Source organism: Amblyomma maculatum, chromosome 6 (assembly GCF_055883805.1).
Source record: "Amblyomma maculatum isolate TAMU_Amacu chromosome 6, ASM5588380v1, whole genome shotgun sequence".
Classification (NCBI taxonomy): Eukaryota; Metazoa; Arthropoda; class Arachnida; order Ixodida; family Ixodidae; genus Amblyomma; species Amblyomma maculatum.
Window position 1 is genome coordinate 164406643 of NC_139349.1, and position 27288 is coordinate 164433930.

The window sequence follows — 27288 nt, forward strand, 5'->3', positions numbered from 1 at the left end:
CTTGAGGCAAACACCCTTATAGACCTCTTTTATGAGGCCCTTGACTACGGACGCTAAAACTTCCATCGGATAGCCCGATTTCCTCAGCCCTGCCATCTGCTGATTGAGACTGTCAAGAATCACGTGAGGACAAGACTTGCAGAGAGCACCACGCATACAGTTCAGCGCGATGCTTCTTTTTACCAACTTCGCATCGACCCAATTAAAGGGTAAAATTTCTTTCTTAGATCGGGGCCGGTGCTTCCAACAAAAGTAAGAAGCACCAATATTTAGACACATACCCAGGAACTGCAGGCAGTTATTGGCAGGACGCTCATGCGTGAACCTCAGCCCCTCCGCACCTTTACGAACTACATCAATTACATACTCCACTGTTTCGATTTCAGCTTGCACCTGGATTGAGCTGCACAACACAAGGAAATCATAAACGTAGCTAAACACCTTGATGAAGGTGAACAATTTTTCGTTTTCCAAATGCGTTGCAATGCGCTTGTCGCAAGGAGGAAGAACAATTTCAGCCAGAAGAGGAGCTATACAAGACCCTATGCTCAACTCCATCATTTTGCACGTACCTATCGTCAATAAATGTACATACATAAGTAGACTCGAATTACCACTTTAACAGAGCCACAAAGTTTTCAACGGAAAACCCCGAGGCATTCTGAAATTTTAATGGGTCTGACTATTACTCTTTCCCGCACATCACACAACAGCGCACAACAACGGAGTAAATTTCAGTTGTAAGTCTAGCCTGTGTCCTGTCCCCCTCTTTCTGTGCGCTAGCACCATGTCTGAATCAATTCAACAACTGGCCCAACCAAGAGCATTGGCAGGAATATTGCATAGAACATCACACGACCTAGAAAACAGGCCTTGCGAAAATATTATAGTTACTGACGTAGCGAAATTAATACTAAATTCCAGCGATATGATCGTTGCTTAGTGTGGCTTCAGCATTCCTTTTGGTTTCCTAAATATTGAGGACGTTATGAGGTAAAACACAAACGAAATGTACCTTTAGTAAAGTTCAGTGATGTTAGCCTGTACTAAGAAAAAGATGAAAGGCTTGAACTTGTCCTCACATGGGCCTACGCGTACAAGTCGAACTCTAGAAGGTATGGCGAACTCGGTTTCTCATCATGATATACTTTTAACTTTGCTGGGACCAGCTGCCTTAAAAAGTGAGTTCGTTTTTAGGAAAAGATTTGTCACACTTCTCGACGAACAGCTGCACTACATCGTAAGGAAAGGGCGGCAGCTTCACTAACCAGTGGCATTGCGCACTCATGGCGCGACGTTTAACAGAATCTTCGGTGGTGGAGTCCGAAATATTGTGAAATATTGTCAGAAATTTTGTGAAATTGAAATCTTTTTTTAAATAGCCCATAGTAATCGGCCCTTGAACTTCGTAGCCGACATTATATACAAATTTGCCATCCATGCAACAAAGGCATCCATAACGAAGTCCGGTCTGTACTGCCATCCCACGCAAAAATCATTCTGTTACGTGTAATTTTCATCTTGATATAGTGTTTAAAGCGGAAACAAAGACAAGGGCAAGAGAGGCGTAACAAACACACAAGGGCTGCTATCAACTAACTCTATTGGCAGAAGGGAACAGCGTACATAGGCCAAGATGAACTGCATACTCGCCCAACAAGAAGTTTTAATGCTCTAATTTTCACTTTATGTCTATGAAGTCGCAGTTTGCGGACATTTTCATGCTCGTCTCAGCGGCTCCAGTGTGAAGGAATTTGGAAGGTGGAGACTGAGAGCAAAACCATACACGTTTTCTCTGAGCAATGTGTTTGAGGAATCGGTATATATCTTGTCGTGAAGCATGCTATGACTGACTGAAATCAGAAATTGTGCAGCATCACATGTTCTGAAAACAGAACGCGTTAATATATACGCTTAACTTTCTTAATTTCGGTGCTAGTCAGTGAGTACAAGGATGGGCTTCACTGAAAATACATGGTTTCTGTGTAAACAAAGCGGATGTTTCTTATTTTTTTCCCCTTTACTATCCCCTCCATTGCAGGGCCCATTCAAGACCAATACTACCTGTTGTCTCAAGCTCGCACCTGAAATAGCCTGTTCAATTTTGTGGCTCAATCCAGGAGCGAAACACGCTTTTATAAAAAACCCTGAAGGCGGATCTCTTGAAAGATAGCAGGCCAGGATTGCTACCGCCAGTCGACTCCGATCACAAAGCAGGAATATGGATTTCTCCTCTGAGCATTTTAGTCTGACTGGCGCTGGCAATCTGTCCATTGGTAGATCTACGTTGACTAAATAATCAACATTTCACGCTTAGGTATAAAAAAGAAATTGATTTATTATGTAGAAAATTGTGCTTTCTCCCCTCGTCTTAGTGACTCCTGAATATGACGAAAGAATACCTAAAGTTTATTATCTGATGCTGTATTAACGAAGTTAGAGTGCGATATAGAACTCAGTCTTAAATTATATCAGATACGCATACGAAAAGCGTGTGCGAGATGAATGAGCGGCACCTGCCACGTAGGTACTTGTGTATTTGCACAACATTGTTGTAGGAATTCGCCACTTATGTTACGACAAATTCTGCGTCTAGCTGGGCGTACACGGGACAAGTTTCGTAATCGCTACACGCGCATAGCTCACCCAGCACGCTGAGCGTCACTGTGAAGGGCTCCGAGGCGAGACTGTTGTTGGCCACGCACAGGTAGCGGCCGGAGTCGGCGATGGAGGCGTGCCGGATGAGTAGGGTGTCGGAGTCAACCGCCAGCCGACCGGCTCCGTGCAGCGGCTCACGGCTATCGTTGCTGGTGCCGCCGGAGAGTTTGTACCACCTGCGCAACACATGAAGTGGAGGGTCACCATGCCTCATTTATTTGGAATACGCATCAGGCTTGCAGAACACAGTCCCTGGGAGCATTGTAGAGTCGTGCGATTCGTTTTGTAATAAGCAACTACACACACCACAGTATTACACAGCTCCTAACCTTCTTGAATATACAAACACTTCAGCTGCGCCGAGAGCAGTTCCGCTTGTCTACTTCAACATATTCGCCTCGAATTGTACATCTCTCATTACCCCAAAAAATGATTCGAGGTATAACTACCGTATTTCAGGACCAGCTTGTCGAAAGTCTCGCCTTCGCTTTTGGCTATTAATATTTGGAACGAACTGCCGAGTGGCATTACGTGTACTCATAGTTACGATGCATTTTTTACGCTGTTTCTTCGTATAGGCCTGCCGTTTTGTATCCGGTGTTCTATGTAAATGTACAATAATGCTTAACCCCCTTATGTACCCCCCCTCTGCTGTTGTTTGATGGAACAGTAAATAAAATTAAATAAACAAATAATTCTCTGTATGCCCCAGGGGCTACCGCGGCGCACAAACGAGTGCTGAGTGTCAACTTCACACTCGCTACCGCAGTTGAGTTGGCTTTGGCCTTAACTACCATTTATAGCGTTACCACGTAGTAACGTGTGTACTTATTTGACGTGAGGCTAGCAACGTCCTCCACACCTCCTCCAGTAGCCGGCATCAACCTGAACTCAGCACGCATGATCGCATGATGCCTTTCATGGTGCACAGATTCCGTCGAAAACTCATGATCCACCCACTTTGTGACACGATCGGCTAATGAAGTTTTACAGAACTTCGCCCTCTCTCTCCCCCGTCCTCGAGCCGAGATTAGCCAAGAATAGGAACAAACAATGAAAACCAGAGTTAGATCGATTCCAAAACTTTGGAGCGGCCTGACGTGAGAAGTCCGGCCTATAAGACAACATAAGGGAGCGGATAGACATAACAATTGGAGCGACACAAGATAGTTTGCACAGTCAAGTGAAGGCTGTTTTGTATTGAAGCGAAAATGATAAAGGTTTCTACCGCCGCTGTGCAGAAATCTTTTTCGAACAGCTAGCCGAGTCCAGGTGATCAGAGCAACCAGGTTAACAATAGTAGGGATTTTTTACTGCGCCACTTGTCTCAGAATTCGCTCAGTCGCATACCCCTGGGAATGAAACATCCCGTTTTGCTAGGAGTAGAAGAAGTTGCGCAACGAGTATGCGTCAGCGGTGGCTCTGCTACTGCCATTGCAGATGAATTAGGGCATAGCCTGCAATCACGCTCCACTGCGTGAAAATCGTCGTCGCAAGAGTTGCTGCAAAGTCGTAACTGTAGTCTTCGCCGTTAGAGCAGTGCTATGAGCTATGAGCAATTCTATGACCTTCTATGAGCAATAACAATAGCAAACGAAAAAGTAGTCGTTGCAAATTATCACCTTTTACAAGCCTGAGCTTATTGTAGTTGCATAGTGCGGGTGTGATAAAATGATTAGGGGCAAAGTTTGTGACTGCCATCGCTTTTAGCGAGAGCAGGCCTTCTTGGCCGCTGCACTCGACGTCCGGACTCCAGTCTTTTACACATGCAAATATTCTGGGGCCTTGGACAAAACCTTCATCGCAAAGGAAAGCGATGAAGGCGCTCCTGAAGTTCTTGAAGGATTTGGGAGTGAGTAAGCGATTACAAACTTTAGGTGTGCTCCCTCTCCGTCTTCACAATATATAGTACAATATGGACATTTGAAAAACAAATTTCATTGCTTGCTTGTTCTTTCCATCTTCTTCTTTTGCTCCCATCCCTATATGTAGAGTAGCCTACTGGGCGTAGTAAAGCTAACCTCCCTGCCTTCCTGTTCATCTGTTTCTCTTTCTCTCTCTCTCTAAAATACACGAGCGACAAAAAAGCAAAGTGGCACGGAAAGTGTGCAGTCAACAACCTCTCGCCACAAGACGTCGCACTAAACAGCGAAGCCTAAAACTCCCTGGTTTACTTTAGGGCTCTAACACAAGTCTGCCGGTGGTGACTGACACTAATACCCAACGCACCCCCTTTTTGTCTGGTAAACAATTTCCGAGGTGCCACAAAATCAAAAGGTCTATATATATATATATATATTTGAAGGAAAGAAGCCAACAGTCGGCGAGGCCAAGGAAAGCATTGGGGATTGTACGTTGTGTTTTTTTTTTTCAATTTTTACTTGATAATCACATAAATTAGTAATGTAATGTGTTTAAGGGAAAGATAAATAATATATATATATATATATATATATATATATATATATATATATTGAAAGGGGGTTTTTACTGTGCTTTAACAGGAATAATAGCCCTGTCGAAGTTTCACGGCGAACCACACAAGAACACAGCCAGTCTCAGTCTCCACAAGCGAGCACGAGCAGCGCAGCGGCACTTCGTCGTCCTTATCTTCGTCTTCGTGATATTCTCGCCTACTTAATCCTCGTCTTCGTATATCCTCGTGTAGTTCACTACAATTTCCCCCGGAGCGAAGAGGACCCATCCTGGCGACCTATGGTGAGGGCAAGAAGAGCGGATCGTAGTACGTTTTGAGGCGGCTCACGTGCACAGTTTCGCGGCCGCGATGACGCATGTCCGAAGAGGTAGTGAGTGGCTCCACGATGTAATTCACAGGGGAGGTTTGACGGACAATGCGGTAGGGGCCGTGATACTCGGTTCGAAATTTTGATGACAATCCCGGTGGGGTGCCGGGAACCCAAAGCCAAACAAGGGATCCTGCAGGAAAAACGTGTGGCGTCTGATCTTTGTCACGATAATGCTTTTGGCGGCCTTGAGATTTCGATGTAAAACACCGGGCCAACTGGCGACATTCCTCCGCATGTTTGGCAACGTCTGAAAGGAGAGTACACTCGGAGGAGTCGGGACGATATGGTAAAATAGTGTCCATCGTGGACGACGCCTCACGCCCATAAAGGAGGAAGAAAGGGCTAAATCCAGTAGTTGACTGCGTGGCGGTGTTATAAGCGTATGTCACGAAAGGAAGGACAGCGTCCCTGTTAGTCTGATCGGCGGCAACGTACATCGTCAGCATATTTCCGAGAGTGCGATTGAAGCGCTCAGTCAACCCGTTTGTTCGAGGGTGGTAGGCTGTTGTGGTCCGATGTATGATGCGACATTCGGCCAGTAGAGATTCAACGACGTTGGAAAGGAAGACGCGTCCTCGGTCACTCAGCAGCTCTCGCGGCGCGCCGTGGCGAAGAACAAAATGATGTAGTAAGAACAGGGCAACTTCACGGGCAGTAGCGGCGGGTAAAGCGGCGGTCTCGGCATACCGGGTGAGGTGGTCGATGCCAACGATAATCCACCGGTTCCCAGAAACCGTGCAGGGAAGTGGCCCGTAAAGGCCAACGCCAATGCGGTCAAAAGGGCGGGCCGGGCATGGAAGTGGTTGTAAGGGGCCAGAAGCACGAGGTGTGGATGACTTCCGGCGCTGACAGGCGATGCAGGAGCGGACGTATTTGCGAATATGTCCGTACATGCCGCGCCAATAGTAGCGTTGAGAGATCCTTTGAAACGTCTTGACTACACCAGGATGGGCACACTAAGGGTCGGCATGGAAAGAGGTGCAAAGTTCATGTCGTAAAAGGCGGGGAACGACGAGAAGCCACCGTCGACCATCAGTCATATAATTGCGGCGGTAGAGAAGACCGTCTCGTAGGGCAAAGTGTGGTGCTTGACGGCGCAAAGCCCGAGAAGGCGCAGCAGCGTTAGGAGAAGTGGACACGATCTCGATAAGAGATGCAAGCCACGGGTCTTTTCGCTGCTCCGCAGGCATGTCAGCGATGGTTAGAGAGGAGAGGACGGGATCAGCTGCCGTAGAGCAAGCAGGTTCGTTGGAGACGGGAGAACGAGATAGTACGTCGGCGTCCATGTGTTTACGGCCAGAGCGATATATAACGCGGATGTCAAATTCCTGTAGGCGGAGAGCCTATCGTGCGAGGCGGCCGGACGGGTCTTTAAGAGAGGACAGCCAACATAACGCGTGGTGATCCGTGACGACGTCAAACTGGCGACTGTAAAGGTAGGGTCGGAATTTTGTTAATGCCCACACAATTGCCAAACACTCCTTTTCTGTAACTGAGTATTTGCGTTCAGCTTTAGAGAGGATACGACTCGCGTACGCGACGACGTATTCGTGAAAACCGTTTTTCCGTTGTGCCAAGACAGCTCCGAGGCCAACGCCACTCGCATCAGTATGGACCTCGGTGGGTGCTGTCGGGTCGTAGTGGCGAAGGATTGGTGGCGAAGTCAAAAGACGGCGCAATGCGTTGAACGCTTCGTCGCACTCGACCGACCACTCAGTTAAGTCACTGTTTCCTCCGAGTAGTTTCGTCAGGGGTGCAATTATCGAAGCAAAATTCTGCACGAAGCGCCGAAAATAGGAGCATAGACCTATGAAGCTTCGAAGTTGCTTGAGCGAAACCGGCTTAGGAAACTCCGCCACTGCGCGCAGCTTGGCCGGATCAGGGCGAACACCTTCCTTAGAGACGATGTGCCCCAAAATAGTCAACTTCCTGGCACCGAAGTGACACTTCTTGAGATTCAGTTGCAGGCCGGCGTCAGTAAGGCAAATCAAAACTTGCCGCAAGCGCTCTAGGTGCGTAGCGAAGTCGGTGCAAAAGACAACAATGTCGCCCAAGTAGCAGAGGCAGACGTGCCACTTGAACTTCCGCAAGATGTTATCCATCATCCTCTCGAATGTGGCGGGCGCATTGCACAGACCGAAGGGCATCACATTAAATTCATAGAGGCCATCCGGCGTCACAAATGCGGTCTTCTCTCTGTCACAGGCGGCCATTGGTACTTGCCAGTAACATGAACTTAATCAAGAGATGAAAAGTACTCGGCACCTTGGAGGCAATCAAGAGCGTCGTCTATACGCGGAAGGGGGTAATTGTCCTTGTGGGTAATTTTGTTGAGGCGCCGATAATCAATACAAAAAGCGAAACGAGCCATCTTTCTTTTTCACTAGCACCACTGGTGAAGACCAGGGGCTTTGTGATGGACGAATTACACCACGTTGTAGCATGTCCTCAACTTGTTCATTGATCACGCGACGCTCTGCCGCTGACACACGATAGGGGCGCTGTCGAAAAGGCGAGTTAGAGCCGGTCTGAGTGTAATGCGCGACTGTGGAAGTGCGGCCGAGAGGTGTGTGGGCGGCGTCGAAAGCGAAGCGAAATGTCTGTAAAAGGGCCACGAGCTGAGTCCGGTAGGTGGAAGGAAGAGCGTCATCGATGGCGGTTCGGAAGAAGTCGTCTGGCAACGAATCAGGCGTCGGATCGGACTGCAGAGCATCAATGTAGTTACTGCGGTAGGTCTCGGAGGCATCCAGGTCAGAGAGAAGGTGGGCTGGTTGAATGGAACCGGTAGATTCCCCACGTAGCAGAGTAATCGGGCGTGGGGACGGATTGTAGATGAGTAGCTTCGTGAAGCCACCGTGAACATCGAGAACAGCAGATGGCAGCGGCAGGTGCTTGCGGTGGCTGAAGGATGCAGACGGTGTAAATAAAACACTAACGTCTGACACGGCAGGACACGAAAGAGGCACAAGGGCACAAGCCTCTGGTGCTACGTCGACATCTTCAGCGATGGTCAGCTTTTGAGGACACACTGAACGGTTGTCGTCGGGCAGTGCGTCGCACAGTGCAGAAAATTCTACTTCAGCTCGGGCGCAATCGATCACGGCGTTATTTTTAGACAAGAAGTCCCATCCGAGGATCACGTCGGGAAAACAAGATGACAAAACTACGAACTCGACACTGTACAAAATACCTTCAATGACGACACGCGCTGTACATGCTGCTAAAGGTGCAATCCTCTCTTCACTGGCAGTGCGGAGCGACAAGCCGTTAAATGACGTCGTAACTTTTCGTAATCGTCGGCAGAGTTGCTCATGAATCACTGACACTGCAGCACCCGTATCGACCAGCGCATATACGGACATACCATCGATAGAAATCATTATAATGTTCGTGGGCGGAATATGAGGCCTTGAGCTTTTCGCAGAGTACGCAGTTCTTGCCTCAGGAACCACGGAGCTTAGTTTCCCTCGTCAGCAGGTGGTGGTCGCCGGCGCATTGGTGACAGTGACCGGCGACGCGGAGAAGGAGAACGACGGGTTGTATATGAACGCTGTTCTGGGGCATACGCAGGCGGAGAGTGGGCAGAACGAAGCAGCGGTGGCGAGTAATCAGAAGACGCAGGCTCGGCCATGCGACGACGACATCGGCGGGCCACATGTCCAGCGAAACCACAGTAATAGCAAATAGGACGATTGTCCGAAGTACGCCAAGGGTTGTAATAGCGCGCAGTGGGCGGATGAAGCGGGGCCGTTTGAGAAAGCGGTGCAGGGCGTAGAACAGGCTGCATGGGTTGTGACGGCTCAGGCGGTGGCCGCGCAGCCACAGCCGCGTAGGTCAAGGTGCTGGAACAGCAGGTTGACTATACTGGACTGGTGCTTCGACGTATGTCAATGGAGCAACAGAAGGAGCTTCAGGAAGCGTGGGGAGTGCTTCCGCAACTTGTTGGCGGATGACTTGCTGCAGCTTTGGTACTAAAGGAGTGGGAGCGTCAGGACGTTGGCGAACGAGGGATAGTTGACGGGCAACTTCTTCTCGAACGAACTGCTGTATTTGTGGCAGCAAGGTGGACTGGTCTGCTTCAGGTGTTAAAGCTGCAAGCGACGCGGGGTTTGAGAGCGAAGAGCGAGTGATGTTACGGCGCTTGCGTAATTCATCAAAGTTGTGGCATGCGTTGATAACGTCGACGACGGTGGCTGGATTTTTAGCCAGAAGCATCTGGAACGCGTCATGATCAATTCCTTGCATAATGTGATCAATCTTGGTGCTCTCTGACATTGAAGCGTCCACGCGCTTGCACAGGTCTACGACATCTTCAATATAGCTGGTAAAATTCTCACCAGGAAGCTGTGCACGGCCGCGCAGGCGTTGTTCAGCGCGCAACTTGCGCACTGCAGGCCGGCCGAAAATATCGGTAAAACTAGCTTTGAAAGTAGACCACGATGTGATATCGGCCTCGTGGTTGCGGAACCATAGGTTTGCAACGTCCGTTAGGTAGAAAATGACGTTATTGTGTTTTTGGTTGTCGTCCCAGTGGTTGTGAATACTGACCCGCTCATATGAGGCCAGCCAGTCTTTCACGTCATGGTCGCCGGTTCCGCTGAAGATAGGAGGATCACGCTGGCGCAAAGCTCCAGCGCAGAACACAGCGGGTGAGGGGCCGGTTGGACTGGGGGTGGTAGCGTCGGTCATTGCTTGTGTCGGGAGTGTGCGGTTGGGGAGCTCCAGGGCGGCAGGAAATGATCACCTCCACCAAGTGAAAGGGGTTTTTTACTGTGCTTTAACAGGGATAATAGCCCTGTCGAAGTTTCACGGCGAACCACACAAGAACACAGCCAGTCTCAGTCTCCACAAGCGAGCACGAGTAGCGCAGCGGCACTTCGTCGTCCTTATCTTCGTCTTCGTGATATTCTCGCCTACTTAATCCTCGTCTTCGTATATATATATATATATATATATATATATATATATATATATATATATATATACATAAAGGATACAACTGATTTCCTAGCAGATATAGCTGATATCACCATGCCTCAAGGCGTCTTGCTCGTAACTCTGGATGTTGCGTCACTTTATACCAATATTCCCCACTCCAATGGTATCCGGTCAGTTGTAAAGGCTTTTGAAGATCGAACCTTGTGCAGTAACATTGACGGTTCTACATTGGCTATCCTTTTTAAATTTATACTAGAACTTAACAACTTTGAATTTGATGGCAGACATTATGTCCAGATTAACGGAACATCGATGGGTACACGTATTGGTCACAACTACGCCAACATATTCATGGGCTTATTAGAGGACCGGTTTCTCGAAGACTACCCGCGAAAGCCTTTTTACTACAAGAGATTCATAACGACATTTTTTTTTATTTGGCAACATGGTGAGGCAGAACTTCTATCATTCATCTCTAGTTTTAATATTGTGCACGAGGCCATAAAATTTTCTCATTCTTATTCTCGAACCACTATTGCTTTTCTAGACATGACATTGTCAATAAAGAATGGCAAACTAATCACTGATCTATGCCGGAAACCCAGTGACAGACCTCAGTGCCTGCACTTCGACAGCAGCCATCTTAAATACTGGAAGACTAGCATCCTTATGGACAAGCCGTCCGCTTTAAACGGATATGTTCAGACGAGCGCGACTTTGAATTTCACTGTGCCAACCTTCGTAACACCCTAATGGAACGCAAATATCCAGAGCGCCTAATAAATGATGCAGTGGAACGAGCAAGCCTTCTTGATCGCAAAACACTCCTCAAAGCGGAAAAGGAACCATCCGGCCAATCACGAATCAATCTCGTGCTAACGCATTCAGCTTCGGTCCCCAACGTTGCAGGCATATTAAAGAAACATCATAGTATTCTCATGCAAAGTGATCGTCTAAAAGAAATTTATCAGCAAGCCCCTCCCCCCCCCCCCCCCCTTCGTGTTGTCTATCGCCGTAACAAGAACCTCAGTGATATTTTAACTTCGTCTAAAACTAGCCCCACTGCACCAATCGGCTGCCATCCTTGCAACAAGTCACGCTGCAAAGTTTGTGCACAAATGACTACATCAGTGAAAGCTTTCAGCACTGCATCGAACTTTAATGTAAAGATTCGAGGCAACTTCTCTTGTGATACGGACAACGTGATTTACAGGCTTGAATATTTTATCTGCAAAATTCAGTACATTGGCCAAACCGAAACACCCTTCAGATACCGATTTAATAAACATAAAGCTCATTGTATTACACTGCCTAACCTTCCTATCTCTAAGCATGTAAACATTACCAAGCACCCCTTTGAAAAAATGCAAGTAACTTTACTGGAATCAGGTTTCAGAACCCACCATGAACGCGAAGTTCGCGAATCATTTTTAATACATAAGTTTAACACGGTTTCTTGTGGTCTGAATGAAAACATTGGCAAGCTAACTTGTCTCTCATCGTAGCATTTTAACTAAATGGTAGCACCATTGGCAGCTTCTTAAAAGATATTATGTTTAATCGACATTGGCTCCATTTTGCACCGTTTGCCTCTTCGCTTGCGCTTTTACGGTCACAGCCCAAAGCCCCTCACAGTATGTCATACTTTACTTGCACTGATCGTTTTCATGTTTGCCAGTTTCTCACGATCATATTGCTTCCCGCCGTAACATGCACTGATCATTACAACTTATCCAATAACCTTGCCCACGATTCCTTTTGTTATCAACACTGTTACGAACAGTTAACTTTAACTGCTTCTTTTTGTCCCCATAGCATTGAGCAGAAAATCGAGTTTTGTCACCATGCCGCGATTTGAGTGACTGTTTACTTTTTTTGTGTGTGTGTACCGCGCTGAATCACAGTTATATTTCACTGTTAAATTCTACTGACGTGTTATCTGCTACTGTCGCCTACCAATGAGAATGATATTTCAGTTGATCAATCCCCCCCTCCCCCTCCTGAATATTGCAGGATTATATGTGACATGTACTCCACCCATTATAACCTCGGGATATTTTGTTTTGTGCCCTGATAGTGACAACCATCTCTTTAGTGATATATCTTCTTTTCTTTGTGCAACATATTAAGATGCATGACCTAAGCGCAACACGTGTCATTCGGTCTATTTACCTTGCACCGCCATTACATCACGCGTGTGAAATTTTGTTTTTGATATTTTGGTGTTTATTTGTTGACAGTGGCTGGTCACGTGTTCTTCGATTGTGCATGTATATAAGAAATGGGAACCGACAGCTTCTTTCTACATTCCTTGACAAAGGCCGGACCCCGGCCGAAACGTCGGAATAAAGTGTTTTTTCACCGTGTGTCACCTACTTCAAGTTTATGACCTACCTGACCCATTCGAGCTTCAACCCTGTTGGATCTTGGAGTTTGATACAAAACAATCAGGGAAAGCATTGATAATATTCTCTATGTAGCGTTTCTGACTGGCCAAGAGGAGCGGGTTCACGTTAGTCTTAATGGCTGTAGACGTCGCATTGTCAAGGAAGCACACTGGCCTGTACATTCTCCAAGTCTTCAAAATAAGCGACCGTCGTATTCGCCGTCAAATGTTGGGGTTCACACGTCAAGTTTGTCACTAGCACTTCGGCTTGCCCACGGACAAGTTCGACAAGGCCCCGAGATACACAAACTTGTAGAGTGAGAAGCAGTGGCATGTTAGCTTCAGCAATGCCACGCGTACCGGTGGCATTGCTGGTGGCGCTGGTGAACACTATCAAGGTTCGTATACAGGCAACATTAATACCCAAGAAAGTAGCGGGGGGGACAGCGGCCGATGTAGCTCAGTTGGAAGAGCACCGGACGCGATATACGGAGGTCGTGGGTTCGGTCCCCACCATCGGCACGTTGTTTTTCCTTCTACTTTGTGTTTATCTTTCCCCCAAACAGATTACATTACTAATTTATGTGACTACCGAAGTAAAAATTAAAAAAAAAGAGACAAAGTACAATCCCCAATGCTTTCCTTGGCCTTGCCGACTGTTGGCTTCTTTCCTTCATGTATTATAACGAGTACCCTCATTTCCTCTTCATTTATCTCCTTATATATATAGATATTGTATATTATAGTGTGCTAATCTTCATCGTCATAGCCACTGGCGTGTATCGTGTGCTGGCGCACCCGAGGACGAAGACGTTGGTCGCTGTCTTCGTGATTCGCTACGCCTGACGCTCTACTGCGAGTTCATCCTGAGCCATCTGGCTCGACTGAATAAACACACACTACAATTGGTGCAGGTGCTGCTGGCTACGTTCCCATAAACCCTGAAACTAAGAAGCCGCCCATTGCCATCTGCTTCCACCATGCCGGACGAGACCCTCTCGACATCTTCGCCCGTCCCAACCACGGTCCGGTATTCTGGCGTTCTACTGAAGCGTGATCCATGCATCTTCAGTGGCACGGCCGACCAAGACGTCGACGACTGGTTGTCGGCGTATGAGCGTGTCAGCAGTTACAGCAGATGGGATGACACTATCAAGTCAAGAAACGTAGTCTTTTATCCATTGACGTAGCGAACCTCTGGTTTCGCAACGATGAGGCAGGCCTGCCACCTTGATCTGCATTTAAGAAGAATTTTGCAGAAGTGCTCGGCCGTCCTGGAGTTCGCTAGCTCCGAGCAGAACAACGCTTGCGTGATCGCGCTCAGCATACCAAAGAGACATTCACCAGTTGTACAGAAGACGTCGTTGACCTGTGAAAACGTGTCAGCCCACTAATGTCCGAAGTTGATAAGATCAAAAACGTCATGAAGGGCATTTCTGAGGACTCGTGTCGGATGCTCTGGGCGTAAAATCCTGCCACCGTCAACGACGTGATCAAACTTTGCCAGAGCTACGACGAGCTCCGTAAGCAGCGCGCTCCTAAGCGGCGGTCCGGTGTTATCGACGACACAATTTCTACATTAGCCCTGAGTGGCTCTACTCCATCAGAGGACAGCCCTTTGATTCAGCAAATCAAAGCTTTCGTTCGAGAAGAGGTCGCCCGCCAGCTCTCCCTTGTCCCGCACTTACACGATACTGGCCGCCTTGTTCCTGAAATGGCTCCGTCTTTGGCCCCTACCATACGGCGTGTCGTGCAAGACCACATCGCTAATGTCCTTCCGGCCAGCTACGTGCTCCCGCCCAGCCTCGTGCTACCGCAGGTAACGGCACCATTTACGTACGCATAAGTTGTGGCCAGGCCGCTAATGCCATCTGCATCTGCGTCCTACCAACCTGCCCCTTCCTTCTATCCTCCGCAATTGGCTGAACCTAAATTCCAGGTCCCTATTTCAAGGGTACGTCGACGCCCTAAGAACCTTTGGCGTACAGCGGACAACCGTCCTATCTACTCCTCTTGTAGGCTGCCGGGCCATGTCGCACGCCTTTGCCGCCAACGCCTTCCACTTTCTTGCCCTGACCTCTGGAACTACTCTTACGTTACCCAGCAGCCCTCGCCGAGACCTCCGCCAAGTTCCGACTTCGTCTTTCGTGATAATCAAACGTATACCACTCGTCGATCATCTTTCCATCATCGCCGTTCACCGTCTCTGCTACTACGACGTTCTACCGGCGCTGTCGAGGGAAACTAGCAGTCGCAGTTTCCGGGGCAAGAACTGCGCTTGATGTTTCAAGGCTTCCGTGTTCTCCAGCTAAGGTAATACAAGTGTCGACGGCGTAGTAACACTCGCTCTTGTCGACACAGGTGGTGCTGGATCCGTCATCAGTAAAGCTCTTTGCCGACGACTTCGCAAGGTGACCGCCGCACTTTCCGACATTTCGCTTCGCACCGCCTCATCACAGCGCATTCATACCTCAGCGACGTGCACGGCCCGTGTTCTTATCGAAGACTTTTTATACACCGCCGAGGTTATTGTACTGTCTCACTGCCCACACGAAATCATCCTGGTCTACGATTTCCTTTCCGCTCATCGTGCCATTATTTACTGCGCTCGCGTAGAAGTTGCCTTTTTTCCTTTTTGTGATACCACCTTGAGTGAAGTCCCTACCCGCTCTGCAAAACTCCTCGTCGCCATTGACACAGACAATACTCCATATTCTACTGCCCTCGTTCCACTCTTCTGTGAAAGCGTTAATACTTCGACTGTCTTTCTCACACCTTCCGAGGCCGCTACACGCCATTCCTGCCTCCTGCTCCCATTTCCTGTTCTCAAGTTCGAAGATGGCCTTAGTCCAATGGAGTACGTCTCGAATCCATTTTTTGTCCATCCCTCCTTCTACGCGGAGAGTGTCTCAGCCGTACTGAAGAACTTGTCCCTGCGCTTGTAAATGCCCTTCCTGTCAGGTCTACTTCATTAAACGTCAGATCTTGCGATATACGACCGATTCGACACCACACGATGTTTATCAACAGGCTATTGACGCAGTCAAAAATTTAAGCGCAACAGAGACGACACACCAACCTGCCCCGCTGAGTGTTTTACTATTACGCAGATCTCCCACCCGCGCAACGCGATAAACTGCTTCATTAAAAGGGCCAGCTCGGTTATTTTGCTTCTTGATACGTTTGTTGGTTACATTTGATAGACGTGCTGGGTAAAATTCCATGTACGTTGCCCCCGAAGACATCAGTGACGCTGTTCATCGACGGGAGGACGCTACTCCCATCCATAAAGCGAGCCGTCGCCTCCGAGGCCTAAAACCCGAGTTCGACCCGCTGACCACAACCGGTGCGAGCAGCCATGCCATCCACTACGGGCAGCCAGACAAGCCAGTATTCCGGCAACGCCTCACCGTTCCTCTTTCTCGCGCCTCGATCACCGCCATAATTTCACGGTGACCGGTTCGAGTATGTGGAAGAGTGGTTGGCAGGTTTTCACCGTGTGGTCGCGTTCAATCAATGAGACGGCGAGCGGAACCAAATGAGTGTGTACTTCGCGCTGCAAGACTCGGCCATGACGTGGTTTGAGAACCACGAGGCGTCTTTTGTCAACTGGGCAGCCTTTCGCCGTCAGTTGCTTATAACACTCAGCTCGGGTGAACGCGAAGAAAACGCAGGCATTGCCATTCCTTTGAGGCCTCAAAAGTCCAATGAGAGCGTGGCCATGTTTGTCGAGGACATGACGCAACTTTTTAATCAGGCCGACCCTACCATGTCTGAAGCAACGAAGGTACGGCACCTTATGCGTGGGGTGAAGGAACAGCTGTTCGCTGGCCTCATTCGCGACCCTCCAGGACGGTCGCAGATTTCGCGAGAGAAGCTGCCAGCATGGAAAGTTCAGTGCTAGAACGGAGTACCCAATACGGCCGTCAGGCAAGCGTAGCGGCCACACCCTACTCGGCATCCGTGCCAGCAGCCAGGGACGAGGCACTGCGCGAGCTTGTGAGGAGCACTATCCGCGAAGAGCTGCAGAACCTCTACTTGGATCTAAGGAGTGTAAACTGCTAGGCTCGTTGGTTCATATTGCATAGCAAGGGAACCAGCAAATACAGACACAGGACAAGAGCAAAGAAGTCGCACACCACTACACTTGACTTACAACTGATTTATTCCGATGAAGAAGTGCTCCTTTTAAAAGAATTTCTTGCCTGCGAACGCACCCTACAGACAATTCACTTCGCGCACCACATGACGAAATGGCAATTATAATCATAAAATCTTGCACTCCTTTTCGATGATAATCACGGAAGTATCACTGACGCATCTCTGCTTATTCTTTTCGTTCAGGAATGCTTCTAGTAGCGCACGCTCACGTTTAGATTTCCCCCGACCGATAATGCTGGCGGTGTGAAAACTTGGAGAATATAAGCATTCCTTGACAATTAAGGCTAAATTGCTTCCTGTGCCAGTGCCCAAAGTTGTGCGGTGTTGCCTCAAGCGCTCATTAAAGCATGGTCCGGTTCGGCCTATGTAGATTTTTCCGCACGACAATGGGATTGAATACACCACGCCCATTGCGTATGTAGTGAACATTGTCTGGCGTTTTGTTTTACAAACACCAGTTTTGCACTGGTCCGCAGAGATTTGGCCACACAAACCGGAAAGTTTGCAGGGAGCAGAAAATACCATAGTGACACCGAACTTCTGAGCCACTTTTTTCAGACCATGAGAAGTCTTGTGGAAGTAAGCAATGACTTCCAACTTTCTTGTTTCCACTTATACTCGGCTGGCAGCCTTCGAAGATAACTTCGGTTTTTCCCCAAGGACTCCGCTGAAAGGGAGTGCAAGTGTTTGCCATTATAATTGCCATTTTATCATGTGCTGCGTGAAGTGAATTGTGTGTAGGGTGTGTGCGCAGCCAGAACATTCTTTTAAAACGAGCATTTCTTCATCGGAATAAATCAGTTGTAAGTCTAGCGTTGTGGTGTGTGCCTTCTTTGATCTTGTCCTGCGTCTGTATTCGCTCGTCCCCTTTCTATGCTCTATTTGGATGCTCCACCTACAATGAATTCTACCGGAAACGTCATCCGTGATGAAATCCGGCGAGAGGTGCAGCCACCATCAGCACCATTATCGTAACCATGCATTATGACCTACAGCAATGTCCTACGTCGACCTGCCTCCGAGCCACATCCATTCCGCCCTGTTGTCGGACCACCGCCTCGCTACTTGCGCCCCGTCGAGCCGCAACAAGACCTGCGTCCTGCTATCAGCAAGGCGCACTTGTGGCGCACGCCCAACAGACAGTCGCTCTGTTATCAGTGCGGGCAGCCTGGTCATATTCTTCGCAATTGCCCATACCGGAGAATAGGTTTGAGAGGATTTCCACCAGACGCGCCTCGACCCCGCTGTGGCGAAAGACCACAGGAGATTGAGGAATATCTGGCTGCTCAAGAAATGCACCCGACGTCACCGCAACGGCAGTCGCGATCGTCATCCCCGAGGCGTTTTCCTTCACCCAGTCGATACTCCTCCTCTCGAAAATTCAGAGGCACATTCAGCTCAGATTAACCAGCCTCCACCCAAGGACTTGACGTGACGGCCCGAACGGCAACGACCCGATCCGACGAACTTACCGACGTGCTGCGAACGCATTGTTTCCGGGGAAATTTTGTAACCACCGACAGTTGTGATGTGACCGCACTCGTGGATACCGGCGCAGATTTTTCTGTCATGAGCAGCCAGCTAGTCACGACACTCCGTAAGGTTCTGACGCCTTGGTCTGGACCAATGATGTGCACCGCTGGTGGCCATGTGATGACGCCGATTGGCATGTGCCCTTGCCGCATAGAGATGTGCAGTTTTACTTTAACAGGCACATTTGCCGTATACAAGAGTGCTGCAAAATTCTGATTCTCGGCATGTATTTTCTTCAAGAGCATGGTGCTGTTATAAACCTTCGGGAGCAGCTCATGGTATTGTTTTCAACCAAGCGAGCCGTTGATAGCAACACGGACTTTTGGAAAGCAATGTTGCGCGTCTGTGGCGGTCACATAACAATCCCTCCGCGTGCGAGAAAGTTCATCACAGTCGAATGTGATCACAGCACCGGTACGCGTGGCATTGCTGAAGTTAACATGTCCCTGCTTCTCACTCTACAAGTCTGTGTAGCACGGGGCCTTGTCGAACTTGTCCGTGGGCAAGTCGAAGTGCTAGTGACAAACTTGACGTATGAACCCCAACAGTTGACGGCGAATACGACGGTCGCTTACTTTGAAGACTTGGAGAATGTACAGGCCAGTGTGCTTCCTTGACAATGCGACCTCTACAGCCATTAAGACTAACGTGAACCCGCTCCTCTTGGCCAGTCAGAAACGCTACATAGAGAATATTATCAATTCTTTCCCTGATTGTTTTGCATCAAACTCCAAGATCCGAGAGACACCACTAAAAAGCAGCGAATATATATATATATATATATATATATATATATATATATATATATATATATATATATATATATATATATATATATATATATATATATATATATATTATTTATCTTTCACTTAAACACATTACATTACTAATTTATGTGATTATCAAGTAAAAATTGAAAAAAAAAGGCAAAGTACAATCCCCAATGCTTTTCTTGGCCTCGCCGACTGTTGGCTTCTTTCCTTCATATATATATATATATACACACACAGTAAAAATACCACTTGAACGAACGTCATTTAAACGAAGTATTCAGTTGTACGAACTTTTTTAAGCCCCTCACCGAAGCGCCATTGAACACTATGCAAACGCCCTTCATTTTACCGAAATTTAGGTTTTGCTTATTTGAATTCTACGGACATTTCCCGCAGTGTCAACCTCTGCCTCCAACGTCATACTGAACACTTCAAAAAGCACAACCTGCAATTTTGTTCAGTATTTTTACTTTAACACCCACGCTTCATTATCACGTGTAGAAAAAAAGCCGTTATTTAGCGTTGCATATAATTGGCTATCTAAACAAGCCTGTAGCCAGCCGAATATATACATTCGTGACTTTGAGCGCTTAATCGGCTCCACAGTCATAGCTAGCCATAGCAAAGCTTCAGTCCCATTAGCCGTTTTTGCCTCAGGAAAGGGGCACGTATGATTGCTAGTTAACCATGATCCGCTGAAACAATAATCTGCTTGGAGAAAGTCTATGCCTTCACTGCCTAGCAGAGAGTTGTGCCGGACAAGGTTCATGAGAGCTTGGACAGAGTGATTAAATTCAAGTCCACTGCAACCGTAAGTTATAAAGTGCTATAGAAAGGTACTGCATTCTTCACTCGCAAATGAGTGCAGTGACAAATAAATGGTTGCGATATTATTTGACCACCCGGCGTTACTTGGAACAAACGGAAATAAGCTTCTACGCAGTAATTTCAGTTCAGCGATCTTTCACTTTAACAAACTTTTCACCAAGGTTATTGAACTTCGTTGAAGTGAAGTTTCACTGTATGTATGTATGTATTGTGAGCCTTCGGTGGATCTTCTTTCATTTGTATGTGCCATGATCTTCTTCTTTCATTTGTACATACCATCGTCATCGTCCCGCGGCGCCGGGTCCGGCACGCGCCTGGGTTCGTGATTGGATTAAAACGCTAGACAAGGCTTCGCTGTCCTTATCGTCTAGCCTTCTTTCACAAGTGGTGGAGGTGCTGGGTGCATAGTATGTATGTATGTATGTATGTATGTATGTATGTATGTATGTATGTATGTATGTATGTATGTATGTATGTATGTATGTATGTATGTATGTATGTATGTATGTATGTATGTATGTATGTATGTATGTATGTATGTACGTATGTGTGTACGTATGTACGTATGTATGTATGTATGTATGTATGTATGTATGTATGTATGTATGTATGTATGTATGTATGTATGTATGTATGTATGTATGTATGTATGTATGTATGTATGTATGTATGTATGTATGTATGTATGTATGTATGTATGTATGTATGTATGTATGTATGTATGTATGTATGTATGTATGTATGTATGTATGTATGTACTGTGGTCGGAAGTAAATTTTGGTCACTTCAAAATTGCGCTCAAATCAATACCCTTGCTTCACAAAACGGTGCAGGTTTCCACACAGCTTAGCGAGTGCTTGCGTAGAACATAAATAGCAAAAATGCAATGCAGCACGTACTGTTGGCCCGGTATTAGGATTGTATTAGCAACTTGCCGTCTTACACATTTCCAGAACAATACCAACACGCTGCCATATTGGGACCGCGTTTTATGCCACTGTAGCAGATTTGCCAACAGGAGAGCTATCACTCTCCTAAGCGGCAGAATATGATACAAAGACATACGAAAGTGAAAGGCAGTGTGCCATGCTTTTTTAACAAATAATTTGTCATCGCGCTCTTCACCGAGTGATGGCAGCGTCATTTACTGCAGCCCTTGACAGTATACGGGTTCTAACCAGTTTCAGCACACAATTAAACTAAAAGATGAGAAAAAAGTGGTAGCCGAATGCACGCAGAAATACCCAGTCAGTGCTTACTAAATAAAACAGTTAGCTAAACTACATCTTGAACCGAAGAAATCAGAATGCAACTTAACTGTTCTGCGAGAAAGAAAACATCGGCACTATCAAAGCGCACAACATATGGCGGTTTTATGCTTCATAGAGGCCTCTGAATGTTTCGAAAAAATAACTGTCGAGGTCAAGTGCGAGCTGAGAGGAGCGAATTCTTTCGATTACTTCGTTGGGCGCGAAAGAGTTCGCACTTTATTGAATAACTAGGGGATGTATTAGTTGTCATCCGGGTGGCGTGGCCTCGTCAGGCAGTGTGTGACTTTTCCACGTCACCCGGGACAACGTTCTGCATTGTATGAAATAAAACTTTCAAGGAATGAAGGAATGAATGAATGAATGCATTAATGAATGAATGATTGAATGAATGAATATTGCCAAATAACACGTTTTTCTTTTCTTTCTGGACATGGCAGAATATCTTTATTATAGGAAATTCGGATGTCTTTCTTTGTTGTAGCGTGAGAGAAGACTCCCCTTTCTGCTCGTTTAGCTCAACATTGAAACAAAAATGATTACATTACTCGCCTGTATTCTGGAACTGTGTAGCCATGTGCGACGCAGACCAGTTCTGCTGTGCTCCCTTCGTCGACAGACACGGTGGATCGACTGAAGATGTGTCTTGGCTGAAAGGGTCCAGTCGACGCTGCGACGAGCACGCAAAAAAAAGAGAACGTTATCGTGAGTTTCAGCTGTTATTATTCTCTTATAAAACTTTTACAAAGAGAGAAAAGATAGAAGGGCCAGTTGAAAAAAAAATTACGTACGAGACCCAAACTACGTCCTGTTCTGGCTTAGTTAGGGCTGTGGACATAATTAAACACTGTTGAAAAAAAGTTTCACGCCAAAGTAATCTTCTACGTCTGAATTCGAGACGGACAACCTTAGGCTATAGCATTGGTATTATGCAGACTAAGGATGTCGAATGTCCCGTACAGGACCCTTCCCCAGATTCCAGGCCACTATAAGGGATTGAAACATTCCCAAAGGTGAGGTCAGTTTTCAAAATGTGCGAACAAGTAAGCAAGGGCTGGTGAACTGATGAAGAAAGATAAGCGATTAGTAGATAAGGGGAAACGAAAATCATCATTATTAGCTAGAAGAAAATAACAAAATATTATTGAACAGCTAGGTGGCCATTATGTCTTCCCGATATAAGGAAGATACCCTTCCTCGGTATACAAATGCTGTATCCAAGCGCTTTTAATGAAAGTAAAGAACACCCAGAGCCTTTTATTCATCAACTTCAAATTATAGCGAATGTTGTTTCAATACTACAAGCGGAATAAGTTATATGTAACTTGGAAAATAACCAGGCCACTTTTCCTGCCACTTTACTATGAAGACGCAGGGGACCGTTAAATATCGTTAATATATGATGTAAAAGCATGGTTGACTTAACATTAGGTGGTGTTGCTAAATAAAAATTTTAGGTATTTCAAAATACATGCTCGAATTAGCCGCAATAACTATTAATGCTAGGAACAAGGCTATGTTGTGGTGCTAAGTAGTAGTAAGTGGTAGTAGTAGTAGCAGTAGTAGTAGCAGTAGTAGAAGTAGTAGTAGTAGTAGCAGTAGTAGTAGTAGTAGTAGCAGTGGCAGTAGTAGCAGTAGAAATAGTAGTAGTAGTAGTAGCAGTAGTAGTAGTAGTAGTAGTAGTAGTAGTAGTAGGTAGTAGTAGTAGGTAGTAGTAGTTGCAGTAGTAGTAATAGCGAGCGATATTGTAAAAGATGGCTGCTCTGTCTCGACCCACTCCGTCTGGCCCGAATCGAATGATCCCAACCTGTTCGGGCGTGTCAGCGTGGTCAGACAAGGACAGCTGTCCCTCGAGGCGCAGACGTGTGTTAATCGCCACCTCATCCCATCTAGGCTTCCTCGCAGTGCCCAACTTTTCAAACATAGGCCCCGCAAAGGCTCTCTCAGATGATAGAGGGTCTCTCAGTCACATAATCTGAGCAGTCACTCTCAGATGATGTGACTGCTGTCGAATAAAAAGGCTCAGGCATCATGGTTTTTTCGCAGCTCAGCCAGACACTTGGCAAGAAAACAACGAGCACTTGTACATAGTTATATGCATAAAATTCAACAGGTATATATGTCCGTCCCACGGTGTAAGACGTGTTGTGGGACCGAACTGGTTACCACGACATCAGAAGAAAATGCCTTCCAGGCCATGTCGCCACTTTCAAAGCCTGGACCGTGAATACACCGCACAAAGTCGACGCTCGAGTCCGACCTATGCTGCTCTGGAAGTTTGTGCGTGAAGCAGGCATTCATGCCCAAATGTGATCTCCCTGTCCCTACTCCCACTCTTCCGTGAGTAGGCCATCGTGCCAGCCCGTCTATAAAGATGGTTGCTCACTCGGTCATTTAAGAGGGCCGCTTACTGGCACTAGTTAGTAATCTCGGTGTCATCTACGTGTAGTTGTAATGCAATGTATAACTACTTCAACTCTACCGTATGAAGCACTTACATAAGGCCTATAAATTACCTCACTGAATTAACTTTCCTCCACAAATTGAATCGGGCTCGCGATTTAAAGGGAAGCGGTTCGATTTTGCCCTTGTCCAAGGTCTTCTTTTCAGCAAACGTACTCTCCTTTCTTTACAGGTCCTTGTAAGGCTAAGACTTGCCAAAGCACCTACAGACGCGGACATGTCACGTAATCGTGTGACGTCACACACTCTGCCGACTAATCAGCGTTCGGACAGTGCACTTGCCAGCAAAGTTAATTAATTCTAGGATTGGTCGAAAGATTGGTGACGTCACAAGGTCATGTGAGCGGGTCGAGAGGCGATTGGTCGGCAGGGTGTGCGACGGCAAAATAGCGTGTGAGTCTCTTCGACTCATGAAGGATTTTTATTGCAGACGCATGACGCCAGCATGTTTTACTCGCAATGTGGGCTTCATTGCTACCGAATGTAAAGGTTCAGCCGATCAAGGAATCTAGATCCTTGACGCATTTCTGGCTTATAATCTGTAACGTTTGAGACGAGAAATTGATTCGCGTTGCCTAGTTCAGGTTACTGAGCCGAAAGCACGTGCTTCCGTAATTAAGGTAGCTGAAAATCATTTATTGAATGACCCGGTTTGTAAAAAAAAAGTACATTTAACTCCTGCTCTCGGTTATAACGATTGCGAACCTGGCAAAACTCCATTGGGTAATGATGGGACACAGGTTACACCAGTGTTGCATGCCTAGCCGGCTCATTCCTTCGAAAGCGCTTATTTCTATTAAAAGTGCTATTGGATTATCTTGTTTGTTTTCTGTTTTTTTCTTTTGCAGTTCTGGATGTTACCATTCAAAAGCCTGGGTTCACCTCTTTAGGACCCTTTCTCTATGGGTCTGGCAGGATAGTTTTATTGCTGTTTCCTTCGTCATTGTCCCTCTAAATCGTTTTTTTTTTCTATTTTGAGCTTTTGCTGTTCTTTGTTTTATTAAGTGGCTTCAAGCCAGGTAAAGTTTTGCTGGTCCGGTCTCCATCTATTCCTTTTTTTTTTTCGTTTTGAGAGCAGAAATACAATGACCGCTCTTAAAGCCTAGCACTCCGTTCATCGTGCAGTTATGAAATTGCTGTGACACACCACCGTGCCAGGCACCGACTTACGGTTGACGATGACGCGCCCCGCGGTGTCGCTGACCTTGACGGCCCCGGTCAGCTTGTGCCTGGTCTGGCAGCGGTAGGAAACACCGTCGTCGGCCGAGCTCACGTTGCGCACCAGCAGTTCTCCCGATGGGGATAGCACTCGGTACCGGTGCAGGCTGCCCGCAGCTGTGGCAGAGAGATTTGTGTCACCGATTAGAGGCTGTTTACACAACTTCGTTGAATCTAGGATAGGGCGCTGAATAAAAAGAAAAAAAACTAAACTATATGCTGGGGGAAATTGGCCTGGAGCTCAGATGAAAAAGAAAGGTAGATAATTTTGGTTGAAATTCTAGTATAATTCAAAAGATCTGTTGCACAAGTTTTCTTCTTCTGTCACCCAGCCTTATGTAGTTGGCCGGAATGAGAAACATTTTGTCACCAACTAAATCCTTTCTTTTATTGAATTCCTGCGTGACTGCGGAGCCATACTGCAGGGATCGTCGTTCCCTTGGCAACGAGTTGCTATGCAGCTGCCGTTATGAAGCGTGCAGGGATTGTCGTTCCCTTGGCAACGAGTTGCTATGCAGTTGCCGTTATGAAGCGTTTCTACACAAATGACAGCTGCACCACAAGCAAGACAAAATTTCGCTGGTGGTAGTATCCTCCGAGGTTAGTGCTTTCGCAATGAAATTCCATGGGTATACGTTGACTCACCTGCTAGTGAGCACAGCAGCATTTGGCCAAATCATTCTTTCCTGTTTTAGTTCCCTTTCCTCAGGTGATTGTTCTTAACACAGCGTACAATCGACCCTTCTCACGTTGACTACAAAAGTGCCGGGTACCGATGTGTGCGGAGGGCGTTTCAAAAGTACTCATGACATCTTGAAGACAACTTGAGAACGAGTCCTGAACTATGCCATGACAGTCCTGACTGCATTGAGCTACCTAAACGCTAGTGGTGCCGCAATAGCGCTGTCTCGATACACGGTGGCTGTTATTGTGGTATCCATGTTTTCCAGTATATACCTATATGGTGCTTCTAGACATAGGTTCGCTTCCTTCGCGGTGGTTCCATCTGGTGTTCGGCAGCTGAGGAAACAATAGCCCTACCAGACCGGTCCCCCTCTTTTCACAGTTTCCCGATGGCGATGTGGGAGGCTTCTTTGCGTTGTACTACGCTAGCGCACACAATAGGGAGAAGAGAGAACCTAATCTGAAACATCTCACATCAGAATAAATATTTTTACCGTCAGGAAACAGACTTCGAAATAAATTTTATTATATTGTTGGTTTTAATATCACCTCATGAACATAATTATTATTCATATAATTGAGAAATTACTCGCTTCTTCCTTTATTTTCTTTTCCTATTTTAATGAGTACCTGCGAGATAAAATAGGTACAAATTGAGGGATTAGTGCTCTAATAGCAAAGTACGTGGACGGGGGCCCACAGGCGGAGCCGCAGACCGGAGCCATTAATGATGTCACGTAATGCCCTTAAAAGAAGAGATTATAATTGGCCCTGCTTCACTCCACATTTTTGTTGTTGTTCTTGTTGCGGGACCTTTCCCAACTAAATGAAATTCTGTGGATAGTGTTAGATCACACGCAAGCTACTTTATGGGGGATTATTTAGGATGCTTCTATACTATTGGTAATCCTAGAAAACTTAATGTGATGCCTGTAAGACACTGGCTCGCTGCAGTAGGGTGCCAGGGTAATTAACGCTGCCCTCGCACGAGGGCGCAAATTTCAGTTATCCGCACTTCCTGTTCGGGTGTATGATTATATTTGTGCGATGAACTCTGCGATTGATTGGCTTTATATATTAGCAGACTACCCACTTTTCAAGACAATCAAGCTGCCTACTTCGTACACAGCATATAAACCAGAAAGTTCAACTTTACGGTTTGTAGAAAATGTTTTTACATTACCAAGCACTTAAAATAATACAGGAAATGATTAAAGAAAACCACATGTCTTTTCTCGACCGCCGCTTTGTGAATTATAGAATATTAATCATAGCTCTGACAACCAAGCTGCCCGGCTTTCTTTCAGAGTTCAAAATTAACATTTAACTATTTCCCAATTGCCAGAAAGCATTAAACCCTAATTCAGTTCACAGCGTTGTTATAGCAAATTGGCATTTCTTATTCAAAGTCGGCTCACCCCTTGGTGAGCGGATCTCAGGCGGAGCGTAAGCGATGAACGTCCTGCCCGCAACGCTGTGTCTGTAGGCGATGTTTTTCTTAGTTTATGCTTCCATCTCCTGATTTTTTTCTCGCCTCACCATTTCTCACTGGGACCCCGTTCAACCTT

The 27288-nt window shown here is 46.7% G+C and overlaps 1 protein-coding gene across 1 annotated transcript in view; it reads right to left on the minus strand.

Annotated features, from left to right (window-relative positions):
• Positions 1 to 27288, minus strand: part of LOC146187335 (cell adhesion molecule Dscam1-like) — a 668136-nt gene that overhangs the window by 354350 nt on the left and 286498 nt on the right. The window contains exons 8-10 of the mRNA XM_084607643.1: positions 24989 to 25153; positions 21908 to 22025; positions 2647 to 2834 (exon numbers count right to left, since the gene is read on the minus strand). Of these exons, the coding sequence (XP_084463769.1) occupies positions 2647 to 2834; positions 21908 to 22025; positions 24989 to 25153 (471 nt within the window). The remainder of the gene's footprint in view (positions 1 to 2646; positions 2835 to 21907; positions 22026 to 24988; positions 25154 to 27288) is intronic.